Source organism: Hemitrygon akajei, chromosome 14 (assembly GCF_048418815.1).
Source record: "Hemitrygon akajei chromosome 14, sHemAka1.3, whole genome shotgun sequence".
NCBI lineage: Eukaryota > Metazoa > Chordata > Chondrichthyes > Myliobatiformes > Dasyatidae > Hemitrygon > Hemitrygon akajei.
The window spans coordinates 64,917,867-64,932,291 of NC_133137.1; the positions used below are offsets into that span (position 1 = coordinate 64,917,867).

At 39.2% G+C, this 14,425-nt stretch overlaps 1 protein-coding gene across 1 annotated transcript in view; it reads right to left on the bottom strand.

Annotated features, from left to right (window-relative positions):
* Positions 1-14,425, bottom strand: part of LOC140738191 (uncharacterized) — a 120,407-nt gene that overhangs the window by 70,854 nt on the left and 35,128 nt on the right. The window contains exons 28-38 of the mRNA XM_073065303.1: positions 14,192-14,333; positions 13,255-13,286; positions 8,253-8,309; positions 7,969-8,016; positions 7,761-7,820; positions 6,183-6,230; positions 5,984-6,034; positions 4,405-4,452; positions 4,206-4,256; positions 2,627-2,674; positions 2,419-2,478 (exon numbers count right to left, since the gene is read on the bottom strand). Of these exons, the coding sequence (XP_072921404.1) occupies positions 2,419-2,478; positions 2,627-2,674; positions 4,206-4,256; positions 4,405-4,452; positions 5,984-6,034; positions 6,183-6,230; positions 7,761-7,820; positions 7,969-8,016; positions 8,253-8,309; positions 13,255-13,286; positions 14,192-14,333 (645 nt within the window). The remainder of the gene's footprint in view (positions 1-2,418; positions 2,479-2,626; positions 2,675-4,205; positions 4,257-4,404; positions 4,453-5,983; positions 6,035-6,182; positions 6,231-7,760; positions 7,821-7,968; positions 8,017-8,252; positions 8,310-13,254; positions 13,287-14,191; positions 14,334-14,425) is intronic.

The window sequence follows — 14,425 nt, forward strand, 5'->3', positions numbered from 1 at the left end:
CACGAGGGTTTAGAGGGTGGTAAAATGGAGAGTAGTAAAGTGAAAGAGAGTAAGGGAGAGGAGGTAGTCCTACCCTTAGCCAGGAGAAAATTTATAGAGGCACGAAGTAAAGATGAGAAACAGATAAAGCTGTTAAAAGGTCCAGGGTTGGATACGGATGATCTGTCTGGTTTGGCAGAACTGTTTGAAGAAGTTGAAAATTCTAAAGGTGTTCCCGATAATGAAATGAGGGCAGTCCTAGATGAAAAGGATGCCATTACCTTGAAGAAGTCTGCTGGATTGGCAGATGAGGTTGTTTCAGCCCGCGGGGTTGAGTTGACTCCGGAAGGGAGTTGCCCAGAGAGTAGCTGGGAGGATCAGGGGAATTTAGAATTTGAAAAGGGTACGGGTATTGAAAGCCTGGAAGAGGCAAATGTCCCGTTTGAGTGTGTCCAAGATGTGGATGCACGTGGTACTGAACCTAGTAATGGAGCTCAGAAAAAGTCTGAGGTATTTGATTCAGTTGAAAAGGAATGCAGTCCTTGTGGGTCGGATGGACTTGGTTCAGTGAAGAAAGGGTTAACCTTGGTAATAGTGGGAAGTGAGAATTCCCAGTTGTTTGTGTTCGAAGGTGTGTTAAAAGTTAGTGAGGAGATAAGAGGTGGTGATGTGAATCTTATTATTGAAGGAAAAGGGAAAAGTGTAGTTCCTAAATTGAATGAAGAAATTTTAAAGTTTGGATTGATGTCAAAAGCAGCCACCAGGTTACAGAGACAATGGCTTGGGAACACATTGCCTGCAGATCAATTACAGGTTGAGTTGGAATGTAAAGATGCCCCACACACTACTGTTATTCAAGAGTGTGGTGTGAAAAGCAGAATTCGAAATGCTGTTTGAACAAAGAGTTTAAACTGAAAACTAAAAGCATGAAGTGTCCTGAAGAGAAAACTAGCAACTTGCTCAAACTTAAAGAATTGTGTGGAAATTCGGAAAATGGTCTAAGTTTGGAACACATTGTTGATAAAATAACTCCTATGAAAGGAGCGGGCGAAAGCCTATTTCGCCATGGTGCACAAGCTCACCACGTGGGAGTTAACTGGAAAAGGGGCGAGGGTTGACGGGCTGCCATTTTAAATAGCAGGATCCGGTTTTAAGGGATTTCGACAAAGCATGTGAATAATAAAGACAACCCCCATGGAAGATTGACTGTTAAGTTTGAAAGTAACATAAAGATTAGTATTTGCATGAACTTTTGTAGTATACATGTAAGCTAAGATCACAACTCTTTAGTTTTTGTTTGCTGAAGAAAAGGAATAAAAATAGGTGGTTAGCAAATTGAAGTCTGATGCTACAAGAATTTATTAAGGTACAAGATGTTGAGATATTAAAGGAAGTGACAATGTAATCGTTAACTGTTTAGATGCTGAATTGAATGTATAACTGTATTACTCTGTAGTAAAAAAAACTCTTTTGTATTGTGTTAGATTCTAAAACCCTGTAAGACTCTGTATTACTTCGTTTTTACCGATGGTAAAAACGCATTGAAGGAAGGGGGTGTTACGAATGTGCCACAACTCTGAGGGGCCGAAGGGTACAAAGTAGCCCCCTCCTTTCTGAGAATCGCAAGATCGCTATTAATTCGGGTCTGGGACCCAGGAAATGAGAGAGAGACACGCAGAATCCACAAGGGTTTGGAATGTGTGTCCTGGCCTCAGCGATACAAAGCCACGGATGACGGCCATTGTCTCTTGGAGACGGAATGGTGTATAGAGTACTGTACTATTCATTGAAGCCCTCAGGGGGTGACCTAAGTGGGCTGGTTGAGGGATTGCATCATCCCAACCTGATTGACATCTGAGACCCCGTGAGTAAGGATAAAAGAGGGTCTGGGGAACAACCCCTTCAGACGCACCAGGAGAGACGCTAGAAATCCCGTGACAGCGTTTAATAGCGACAGCCGGTGGGAGGCTCGCATGCATCATTTCCCTTTGCCTGGGATTGGGGCCTTACCACGGAAGAACGGCTTAGCTAAAGAAGAGAACCACACCAACGAAATTTCGAAGGATCGACATCATAAAAAGGAAAAGCTGGCAAGTTTCTAAAATCTGTCTCTCTCCAACCAAAAAGCTGAAGCCTGTATGAACTGAGTGACTTTTATATTTCCATCGGACAATACATTATCCCCTAGACAACGATAGAGCTTATCTCTTATTGATTATTATTATACCCGCACTTTTAGATTTAGTATTGATGACATATAGTATCTGTATGTTTGCATTGATATTATTTTTGTATATTTTTACCAATAAATACTGTCAAAAATAGTACCATTAGACTTCAACGGACCTCTCTATCTTTGCTGATAAGTGACCCAGTTATGGGGTTCGTAACAATAAAAATAAATCGATCAGTGTACATTGATCAGTGTACATCACTCACCTGTTGTTGAAGTGGTCGTAGATTCAGTTGTGGTTGTTGTTGTTGGTGTTGTTGTTTCTTCTGTGAAAAAATTCATGAAAAGCAATTATGCTCACCTTGAAATGTGATACATTGGAAGATTCAACAGCAGAGCAAACAATCTACATACTCCACAAAATAAAAGACGTTGACAGAGGATGCGGGATAAACCTTCAGTGGCTTCACTCACCTGTTGTGGAAGTAGTGGTGGTTGGGGTAACTGTGGTAGTTGTCTCTTCTGCAAAAATATAAAAGGCACTCAATATACAAGAAAACAGTTAATACCTAATCTACTGCAGCTGCACAGCTCACTCTACAAATGCAGTTTAATGCCATGCTGAGCTGCAATTGTTGAAACACTGAGAATAAATGCGGAATAGTTAAAAACCTAAAGAATATTTAGCCAGTAGATATTAATTTGCAGCATTTACTGTGTGTTGCAATAAAGTAGCAATTTTCTTTCACTCTTCAATGTTTTGGTGTGTAATGATGTGCTGAACTGTAAGTGTGAAAGAGAAAGCAAATCTGATCATGCTCAGATACATCACACAAATCTGTAGAGCTATTAATGTCATTTGGCTCGTGTGTCTGTTGATAAACATTTTGGAAAGACTTCACTCAACAGTTGTGGAACTGCTGATACAAATGACATTTATTCTGCAGATTAAATGTGTGAATTACTTTGAGCAAGTGACACCAAACTGAAAATCAGAAACTAACCAGCAACAATATTCACTTATACAAGCTCTACATTACATGGTCATCATGCAATGGGCAATGAGTCTGATCTGCATTCGAGATACTGGTGTTCTGTTGTAGCTGACAGGTGTAATGCTCGGGAATCATGGAAATTAATGACAGATTGGATATGTAACAAACAACATCCATCACTCCAAACTATCAGAGACAGATGTATCAGCAGCAGTTCTGCTTCTCATATCCTCATCTCAAGACGTCAGCAATGCTCATGGTGGTGTAATAAGATGTCCATGGCAGAGACCAAAAGGCTACCCCATTGGAATCTCAATTTTAGATTCCTGATTTCGCTACTCATGACAGAGCTCTTATTCATGTTAGCATATCTTGACTGGTGTAATGAGTGATCATTTGAAGAAAGGAATGCATTCAATTTCTGAAGGAATAGTGTGCAGAATTCTTAATTTAATATTCAAATCAATAACCATTGAGATGTCAGCGTAACTTATTTAGGCAGAGAGTGGTGAGTGCGTGGAGGAAGCTGCCATCGATGGTGGTGGAGGTTGATACGATCGGGTCTTTTAAAACACTTTTGGATAAGTTCATGGTGCTCAGAACGATAGAGGGTTTTGGGTAACCCTAAGTAATTTTTAGAGCAGGTGGATGTTTGACACAACATTGTGGGCCGAAGGGCCTGTATTGTGCTGTAGGTTTTCTATATTTCTCTGTTTCAATGGCCTGTGTTAGGTGTAAACAGAAGTGCTGAAAAGGCAAGAGACTGTAATTTTCATTAAGGATGATGGAAAGTTGAAAACAAAATGTGAGCACAGCTACACTACTATTGTTCTGAGTTGGAACATCATCCATAGTGAAGCCAGAAGACTCTAAAGTCGGCCTTCCCTGTGCTGTACTACTCGATGTCTTGTGACTGACTGTATCAGCAGTTCCATGAACTGAAGTCACAGATGTGGAGGGTGAAGGCCGGACACTGTGCATGAGTTTGTGGAGCCTATGAACAGTGTTTTAATAAAAATAAATCGATCAGTGTACATTGGTCAGTGTACATCACTCACCTGTTGTTGAAGTGGTCGTAGACTCAGTTGTGGTTGGTGTTGTTGTTTCTTCTGTGAAAAAATTCATTAAAAGCAATTATGCTCACCTTGAAATGTGATACATTGGAAGATCCAACAGCAGAGCAAACAATCTACATACTGCACAACATAAAAGACGATGACAGAGGATGCAGGGAAAACCTTCAGTGGCTTCACTCACCTGTTGTGGAAGTAGTGGTGCTTGGTGTAACTGTGGTAGTTGTCTCTTCTGGAAGAATATAAAAGGCACTCAATATACAAGAAAACAGTTAATACCTAATCTACCTCAGCTGCACAGCTCAGTCTACAAATGCAGTTTAATGCCATGCTGAGCTGCAATTGTTGAAACACTGAGAATAAGTGCGGAATAGTTAAAAACCTAAAGACTATTTAGTCAGTAGATATTAATTTGCAGCATTTACTGTGTGTTGCAATAAAGTAGCAATTTTCTTTCACTCTTCAATGTTTTGGTGTGTAATGATGTGCTGAACTGTAAGTGTGAAAGAGAAAGCAAATCTGATCATGCTCAGATACATCACACAAATCTGTAGAGCTATTAATGTCATTTGGCTCGTGTGTCTGTTGATAAACATTTTGGAAAGACTTCACTCAACAGTTGTGGAACTGCTGATACAAATGACATTTATTCTGCAGATTAAATGTGTGAATTACTTTGAGCAAGTGACACCAAACTGAAAATCAGAAACTAACCAGCAACAATATTCACTTATACAAGCTCTACATTACATGGTCATCATGCAATGGGCAATGAGTCTGATCTGCATTCGAGATACTGGTGTTCTGTTGTAGCTGACAGGTGTAATGCTCGGGAATCATGGAAATTAATGACAGATTGGATATGTAACAAACAACATCCATCACTCCAAACTATCAGAGACAGATGTATCAGCAGCAGTTCTGCTTCTCATATCCTCATCTCAAGACGTCAGCAATGCTCATGGTGGTGTAATAAGATGTCCATGGCAGAGACCAAAAGGCTACCCCATTGGAATCTCAATTTTAGATTCCTGATTTCGCTACTCATGACAGAGCTCTTATTCATGTTAGCATATCTTGACTGGTGTAATGAGTGATCATTTGAAGAAAGGAATGCATTCAATTTCTGAAGGAATAGTGTGCAGAATTCTTAATTTAATATTCAAATCAATAACCATTGAGATGTCAGCGTAACTTATTTAGGCAGAGAGTGGTGAGTGCGTGGAGGAAGCTGCCATCGATGGTGGTGGAGGTTGATACGATCGGGTCTTTTAAAACACTTTTGGATAAGTTCATGGTGCTCAGAACGATAGAGGGTTTTGGGTAACCCTAAGTAATTTTTAGAGCAGGTGGATGTTTGACACAACATTGTGGGCCGAAGGGCCTGTATTGTGCTGTAGGTTTTCTATATTTCTCTGTTTCAATGGCCTGTGTTAGGTGTAAACAGAAGTGCTGAAAAGGCAAGAGACTGTAATTTTCATTAAGGATGATGGAAAGTTGAAAACAAAATGTGAGCACAGCTACACTACTATTGTTCTGAGTTGGAACATCATCCATAGTGAAGCCAGAAGACTCTAAAGTCGGCCTTCCCTGTGCTGTACTACTCGATGTCTTGTGACTGACTGTATCAGCAGTTCCATGAACTGAAGTCACAGATGTGGAGGGTGAAGGCCGGACACTGTGCATGAGTTTGTGGAGCCTATGAACAGTGTTTTAATAAAAATAAATCGATCAGTGTACATTGGTCAGTGTACATCACTCACCTGTTGTTGAAGTGGTCGTAGACTCAGTTGTGGTTGGTGTTGTTGTTTCTTCTGTGAAAAAATTCATTAAAAGCAATTATGCTCACCTTGAAATGTGATACATTGGAAGATCCAACAGCAGAGCAAACAATCTACATACTGCACAACATAAAAGACGATGACAGAGGATGCAGGGAAAACCTTCAGTGGCTTCACTCACCTGTTGTGGAAGTAGTGGTGCTTGGTGTAACTGTGGTAGTTGTCTCTTCTGGAAGAATATAAAAGGCACTCAATATACAAGAAAACAGTTAATACCTAATCTACCTCAGCTGCACAGCTCAGTCTACAAATGCAGTTTAATGCCATGCTGAGCTGCAATTGTTGAAACACTGAGAATAAGTGCGGAATAGTTAAAAACCTAAAGACTATTTAGTCAGTAGATATTAATTTGCAGCATTTACTGTGTGTTGCAATAAAGTAGCAATTTTCTTTCACTCCTCAATGTTTTGGTGTGTAATGATGTGCTTAACTGTAAGTGTGAAAGAGAAAGCAAATCTGATCATGCTCAGATACATCACACAAATTTGTAGAGCTATTAATGTCATTTGGCTCGTGTATCTGTTGATAAACATTTTGGAAAGACTTCATTCAACAGTTGTGGAACTGCTGATATAAATGACATTTATTGTGCAGATTAAATGTGTGAATTACTTTGAGCAAGTGACACCAAACTGAAAATCAGAAACTAACCAGCAACAATATTCACTTATACAAGCTCTACATTAAATGGTCATCATGCAATGGGCAATGAGTGTGATCTGCATTCGAGATACTGGTGTTCTGTTGTAGCTGACAGGTGTAATGCTTGGGAATCATGGAAATTAATGACAGATTGGATATGTAACAAACAACATCCATCACTCCAAACTATCAGAGACAGATGTATCAGCAACAAAACATCATAACTCTGCAGTTCTGCTTCTCATATCCTCATCTCAAGATGTCAGCAATGCTCATGGTGGTGTAATAAGATGTCCATGACAGAGACCAAAAGGCTATCCCCATTGGAATCTCAATTTTAGATTCCTGATTTCTCTACTCATGACGGAGCTCTTATTCAAGTTAGCATATCTTGACTGGTGTAATGAGTGATCATTTGAAGAAAGGAATGCATTCAATTTCTGAAGGAATATTTTGTAGAATTCTTAATTTAATATTCAAATCAATAACCATTGAGATGTCAGTGTAACTTTTTTAGGCAGAGAGTGGTGAGTGCGTGGAGGAAGCTGCCATCGATGGTGTTGGAGGCTGATACGAACGGGTCTTTTAAAACACTTTTGGATAAGTTCATGGTGCTCAGAATGATAGAGGGCTTTGGGTAACCCTAAGTAATTTCTAGAGCAGGTTTGACACAACATTGTGGGCTGAAGGGCCTGTATTGTGCTGTAGGTTTTCTATATTTCTATGTTTCAATGGCCTGTGTTAGGTGTAAACTGAAGGGCTGAAAAGGCAAGAGACTATAATTTTCATTAAGGATGATGAAAAGTTGAAAACAAAATTTGAGCACAGCTACACTACTATTGTTCTGAGTTGGAACACCATCCATAGTGAAGCCAGAAGACTCTATAGTCGGCCTTCCCTGTGCTGTACTACTCGATGTCTTGTGACTGACTGTATCTGCAGTTCCATGAACTGAAGTCACAAATGTGGAGGGTGAAGGCAGGACACTGCGCATGAGTTTGTGGAGCCTATGAGCAGTGTTTTAATAAAAATAAATCGATCAGTGTACATCACTCACCTCTTGTTGAAGTGGTCGTAGATTCAGTTGTGGTTGTTGATGTTGGTGTTGTTGTTTCTTCTGTGAAAAAATTCATTAAAAGCAATTATGCTCACCTTGAAATGTGATACATTGGAAGATCCAACAGCAGAGCAAACAATCTACATACTGCACAAAATAAAAGACGGTGGCAGAGGATGCGGGATAAATTTTCAGTGGCTTCACTCACCTGTTGTGGACGTAGTGGTGGTTGGGGTAACTGTGGTAGTTGTCTCTTCTGCAAGAATATAAATGGCACTCAATATACAAGAAAACAGTTAATACCTAATCTACTGCAGCAGCACAGCTCAGTCTACAAATGAAGTTTAATGCCCTGCTGAGCTGCAAGTCCATTTGTTGAAACACTGAGAATAAATGCCCAATACTACACATGAGCTTATAGAGTATATGAGCAGGTTTACAATTAAAACAAAAGAAAATGGGCTGTATACACTGAGAGAAGACATCACTCACCTATTGTTGAACTGGTCATAGATTCAGTGGTGGTTGTTGCTGTTGTTGTTGTTATTTCTGTGAACAAATTCATGAATGGTCATTACATTCAACTTGCAACATGATACATTTGTCGGACTAATAGCAGGACCATCATACAACATATTGTACAACTTTAAAAGTGTCTGATATGATAGGAAACAATAAAATGTCTGTGTTATTTATCTACCCATTGTGGTGGTAGCGTACTATTCAGCTGCCTTGGAAGTTGTTTTTGCTGCAACATAATAAAGTCAATTATAACAGAGGAAGCAAATATATACTTAATTTATCCAACTGCAATGCTCTGAATGCAAATGTAGTTCCATGAGCTAGAGTGCCTAAATTTAAGGATTTGTGACATGGATGATAAAGGGCAGATACTGTATATATATTTGTGGAGTGTATCAGCAGTATTTTGATTAAAATATCAGTGAATTAACATTAAAAGAAGGCATCATTTGCCTGTTGTGGAACTGGTGGTAGATTCAGTTGTTATCTCCATTTATTGTTTTGTTGTTATTTCTACTGCAAGCAAATGTATAAACAACCATGACATTCAATTGGAACATTGGCAAATGTGAGAGTGTATCAGCATATTCTGCATAAATAAGAACTGATTGCGTAAATGAGTGTGACCAAAATTACTGCAAATATATAACTACACTGCTCATAGAAAGAGTATTTCTTAAATGGTTCATCTGAACATTTGAGGCATTCTGTCAAATGACCACCATTTGGTGGGTGTGAATAGAAACTCATTTCATGCAGTGTAGTGCAATTTGCAACTTCCATTTCTAATAATGAGGAATAGTTGACAATGTAAAGTCTAAATTGTCAGTAGATTACACTTGGCAGCTTTTCCTGTGTACTGTAATAAGATACCAATGTTTTGAATCATCAGATCTTTGGTGTGTAATTCAACTCCATGATGTGCTTGCTGCTAGCGTGAGAGACTGAGGATATATGGTCAATAATGCACATCTGTTTATAGAGTAAATGAGCAGTTTCACAACTAAAACAAAAAAAAATTAGTCAGTGTACATTGAGAGAAGGCATCACTCATTGGTTGTGGAAATAGTCATAGATTCAGTGCTGGTCATTGGTGCTGGTGGTGTTGTTATTTCAGTGAACAAATTAATGAATATCCATTATGTTCAACTTGAAACATGATGCATTAATAGCGGAATCAATATACAACATATTTTACAAATTAAAAGTGGCTGATATGAGAGGAAGTGATAAAATGACTATGTTATTCACTTACCCATTGTGGTGGTAGTGGTGCCTCCGGCCCCATGATAGGAGGCTTTGGAGATGGTGCAGGAAAGGGCTTCCAGTATACTACCTGGATTAAGGGGCATGCGCTATATGGAAAGTTTGGGCAAACCTGGGTTGTTTTCTTTGGAACGGCAGAGGCTGGGTAGGGATCTGATAGAGGTTTTTCAGATTATGAAAGATATAGTAACCAGCCAGTATATTTTTCCTAGGGTTGAAGTGAAAGGGATTTAAGTTTAAAGGAGATGTTCAGGGCATAGTGTGTTGTGGGTGCCTTGATTGTCCCTCCATTCGTGGTAATGGAAGGAAATACGATACAGGGAATTAGCAGACTTTCAGAAAGAAATATAGATATGCAGGAAATTGAAGGGATTAGGCATTGTGTAGACAGAAGCCATTAGTGTATTTGTGCATTTCCCAATGTATTTAGTTCAGCACACTATAGTGGGTCGAAGGGCCTGATCCATTACTGTATCATTCTATGTATAATTAGTGAGGGAAAGCATCACTAGTTATGGGACTGCAAGGAGACAACATCCTGGTAAATCTCCCTTGCACCCTCTCTAAAGCTTCCACATCCATACTGTAATGAGGTGACCAGAAACGAACACAGTATTCTAACCAGAATTTTATGGTGGTGCAACAATACTTTGCAACTCTAGAATCCAATTCCTCCAAGTAATGAAGGCCAGCACACTGTATGTGTTCTTAGCCACCTTATTGACTTGTGTGGCAACTTGAGGGATCTATAGACTTCAAGATCCCTCTTTTCTTCAACACTATTAAGAATCCTGCCATTATCCTTATACTCTGCCTTGAAAAGTTTATCATTTCAAACTTTTACAAATTGAATTCCATCTGCTCTTTTGCCACCCATCTCTGCATCCTGCCTACATCCCACTGTTGCCTATGACAACCTTCCACACTATCCACAATACCCACCAACCTTCATGTCAGTTGCACACTTGCTGACCCATCTTTCTACTTCTTCATCCAAGTCATTTGTAAATATAACAAATATTTTAGGGGTCCCAGAACAGATCCCCTTGGAACACCATCGGTTACCAAATTCCAGGCAGAATATATTCCATCTGCTACCACCATATAAGCTTCTGTAGGCAAGCTAATTCTGATTCCACATAGCCAAGTTTCCCTGGATCCCACACTTCATGATTTCTGGATGACATTACCAAGGAGAACCTTGTCAAATGCCTCATTAAAATCCATATGCACCACATCCACATTTCTACCTTCATCTAATTGTTTTATTACCTCCTCAAAAAAGTCAATCAGGCTGGTGAGACAAGATATCTGCCCATCACAAAGCCACACCACCAATCCCTAATAAAACTATGCTTCTCCAAACCCTTGTAAATCCTGTCTCTATGAATCCTCATCATTAGTTTGCTCACCACTGACATAAGTTCACCAGTCTATAATTCCTCGGATTATTCCTATTACCTTTCTTGAAAACAGAATAACATTTGCCATCCTCCAATCCTCTGCCCCTACTCCAGCACTAACCCCTTCTTAATCTCAACATGCTCCATCATGTTAGCATCTTCTATGCTGACAAGTCCCTCTCTCCGATGAACACCATAGCAAAGTATTCGTAAAAGGCCTCCACTACCTTCTTCATCTCTGGGCATGTTTCCCTCCTTTAAGTGGTCCCAGTCTAATTCTAGTCATCTGTCTGTCTTCATATACATATAGAATGCCGTGTGTCTTTCTTAATCCTATTCACCAAGGTGTTCTCATGCCTTCTTCTCGCTTCTTAAGCTCCTACCTGATGACCTTATAACTTTCAAGAGATCTGTCTGAATTTTGGGTCTGAAAAGGTATGGTACACTACAACCAAATTATACACGTCTTCATTTTGTTCCCGCTGCTGTCAGTAAGTAGTTTATATATCTTTAGGTTTTCCACAGATTTTCTGTTGAAGTTGTGATAGAGATTGAAAACTGAAGTTTGGCCCGAAGTTTGACTACAGTTTGATCCAGTGAGCAAATTGCTTAGCAGATTCTGGCCTTACTGTTTCACTTTTTTTAAAAAAATGATACTTTATAATCAATGTTCCCTCTAAGGTGTGTGCAAGCACACATTGTTTTACTACTAGTGCACAAAGGAATTTAAGCTGCTCTCAAAAGCTCTACCTTGTTGGCATGTTAAGTATACCACTTCCACTTGAGCTGCCTCCGCAGACTTCTCCACGTACGATGGCAGGACGAAGTCCCAGACACGAAGGTCCTGGAGCGGGCTAGCACCCGCAGCGTCAACACCCTCCTACAGAAAGCCCAAGCCAGATGGGCTGGCCATGTCGTCAGGATGTCTGACAGTCGTCTACCAAAATAGCTGCTGTATGGAGAGCTGAGCCAGGGCAAGTGCTCAGTTGGAGGACAGAAGAAACGTTTCAAAGACTGCCTCAAAGTGTCCCTCAAAGACCTCAACATCAATCCCAGTAGCTGGGAATCGCTTGCTCTGGACCGCCCAACCTGGTGGTGCAGAACCACTAAAGGAGCGTATGCAGCAGAAATCAGACGCACCGCAGAGGCTCAGAGGAAACGCGCTGCGCGCAAGGCTCAAGCTACCTCCACTTCCACTGCAGCACCTATCCTCATGTGTCCCACATGTGGGAGAGCTTTCAGGGCCCGGATTGGCCTCACCAGTCACCTCCGGACCCACAGTCACAAACCCTCCACCTGACAGGAGTCGTGGTCATCTTCGACTCCGACAAAGGACGAACAACAACATTCCACAATCGTACACTATCACAATTCCTTTTCCAGCTTCTGATGCAGAGGTTGTTGACAACGTGGAGTTGTGATGATTTGTCTGCAGATTTTAGAACTGGCTTATTTATACTGTTTTTATTGAAATAAAATATTGATTCACTATGTTGAATTCCAAAGAAGCAAAGGGTGTGAGGTGCCGAAGAACTGCTAGCTCATTGAAAGTGGAATGGTTTAATGAAACAGTAGAAACTGGTACACTGAAAGCTCATGAGGCCAGGAACATGCAGCTACAAGGATGTTATGTACAATACCGAAACTGGTGTTACCTGCGTATATTGTCATGAAACAAAAGTTGCTAGAGAATTTGCAAGTGGGAAGAAGTGGAGTGATATTTGGAAACTTGACTTCTTAAAGTGTCATTTAGCAAACAAATCACATATGAATGGTGTGCAAAAGCTCCAGCAAGAAAATCCTTCATTACCCACTACCTGCCTGCTACGTATGTTTTGTGAGAGTGCAGAGAGCTAAAATGATCAAATTCAGTGGATATCGAAGTTCTTATTGCCAGTCATTTTATGTCTTTTAAACAGTGAACAACAAACTGGACTTGATAGTTTATTATCCTCAGAATAGCTTCAGGTTTATTTCCACTTAAAACATCAGTTCACATTGTTGTCACTGGGCAAAAAACTTGTAGCCGAAGACTTTTGAACACACTGGTCTTTACAAATTAGAGGGAACTCTTAAACCAATTTTTTCTTTGCTAGTTTGCTGCTGCATTAATTCATTCTTGGCATTTGGAATTTCAGGATATATAGTATTTCAGATATATTTAAAATAAAAAAATAGGTACAACTATTGATATGATTAATAATGCACTGCAAATCAGTGAACATTCTCTTATTGTGAAAAAATAATAATTCTTTATAAATACTAATTCTTTTAACACATAAATGCTAGAAGACATTACTTACGTCGGCAAGTTGTGATTCCATTGTGGCACACACTATAAATAGAAACAAAGATGTTTTTACACCAACAAAGAGATGATGGATAACAAAATGAATACAAAAAGGAAGCAGAAAGAGAAAAACCCTGTCTGTTATAAAATCATCGCCAAGGACAAAGTCCTCATGTGGTTTTTAAAATGCAAAAGCTATTTAATGTACTGTCTCAGTGTAGAATGAATAACAGAGTGAACAAGAGACTTGAGGATCTTTAAATAAATTTTTTGGTTCATTCATGGCCACTTAGTAAGCACTCTGGATTAGACTGTTGTATAGAACATCATTGCAATATATGAAGCAGTTAAGCTTTAAAGGGGTGATATCAAATACATATTCATTATTCACAGCAAAAATTAAAATATAATGCAGGAATGAAGGATTATTATTAAGGGATGGACTCTGAGATGGATGAATGGTCATGGGGTACAGTGAACAAAGAAAATGAAGGATGGAAGCAGACCTTTGTTAGGGGTACAAAAGAATTAATGGAAGTACATACTGCACAACAAAATCATTGAAATAGGTGAGTAAGAGTGGCAGCTGGGAAGGATTTCAAAGACAATTATTTTTATCTTTGTTCAAAAAAGAAATTAACAAAGATTTTAATAAAATGTTTTATATTTTATATCAGAGAACTTAAAGTTTTAAATGTTTTTGTATAGTTCATCTAAATTGGAATATGTCAAATAGCTGCATGCCTGAATTCAAAATGGGTTGATTAAGCTTTATAAAAAATCCTTTTTATCTTAAAAAGCATGTAACGCAGTTTACTGATGAAAATTACTTATAGCCTTTTAAGAATGGTTACGTATGTAAAAGATTCAAAACTCAGTTTTATTACAGGTATAATTTTGGATTTCAAGATCATAACAATGCAAAATATTCACTAATATGACGACTTTACCATTCTTCACAATCATTCATTGTTATTTCACCGGGTTGTAAAATCCTTCCTTCATAATAACATGTGCACCGAGGTAATGTAACACATTTCATAGTATTTTCATCCAAGTAAGGAGCATTATCTGGACACTTGGCATAGCAACCTAAAACGTGAAAGAGATATAAGTTACCATGAATTCAATAAATGTGGCAAACCTTCAGACTAATGTTCCATTTTGAAAATCTGTACATCTTC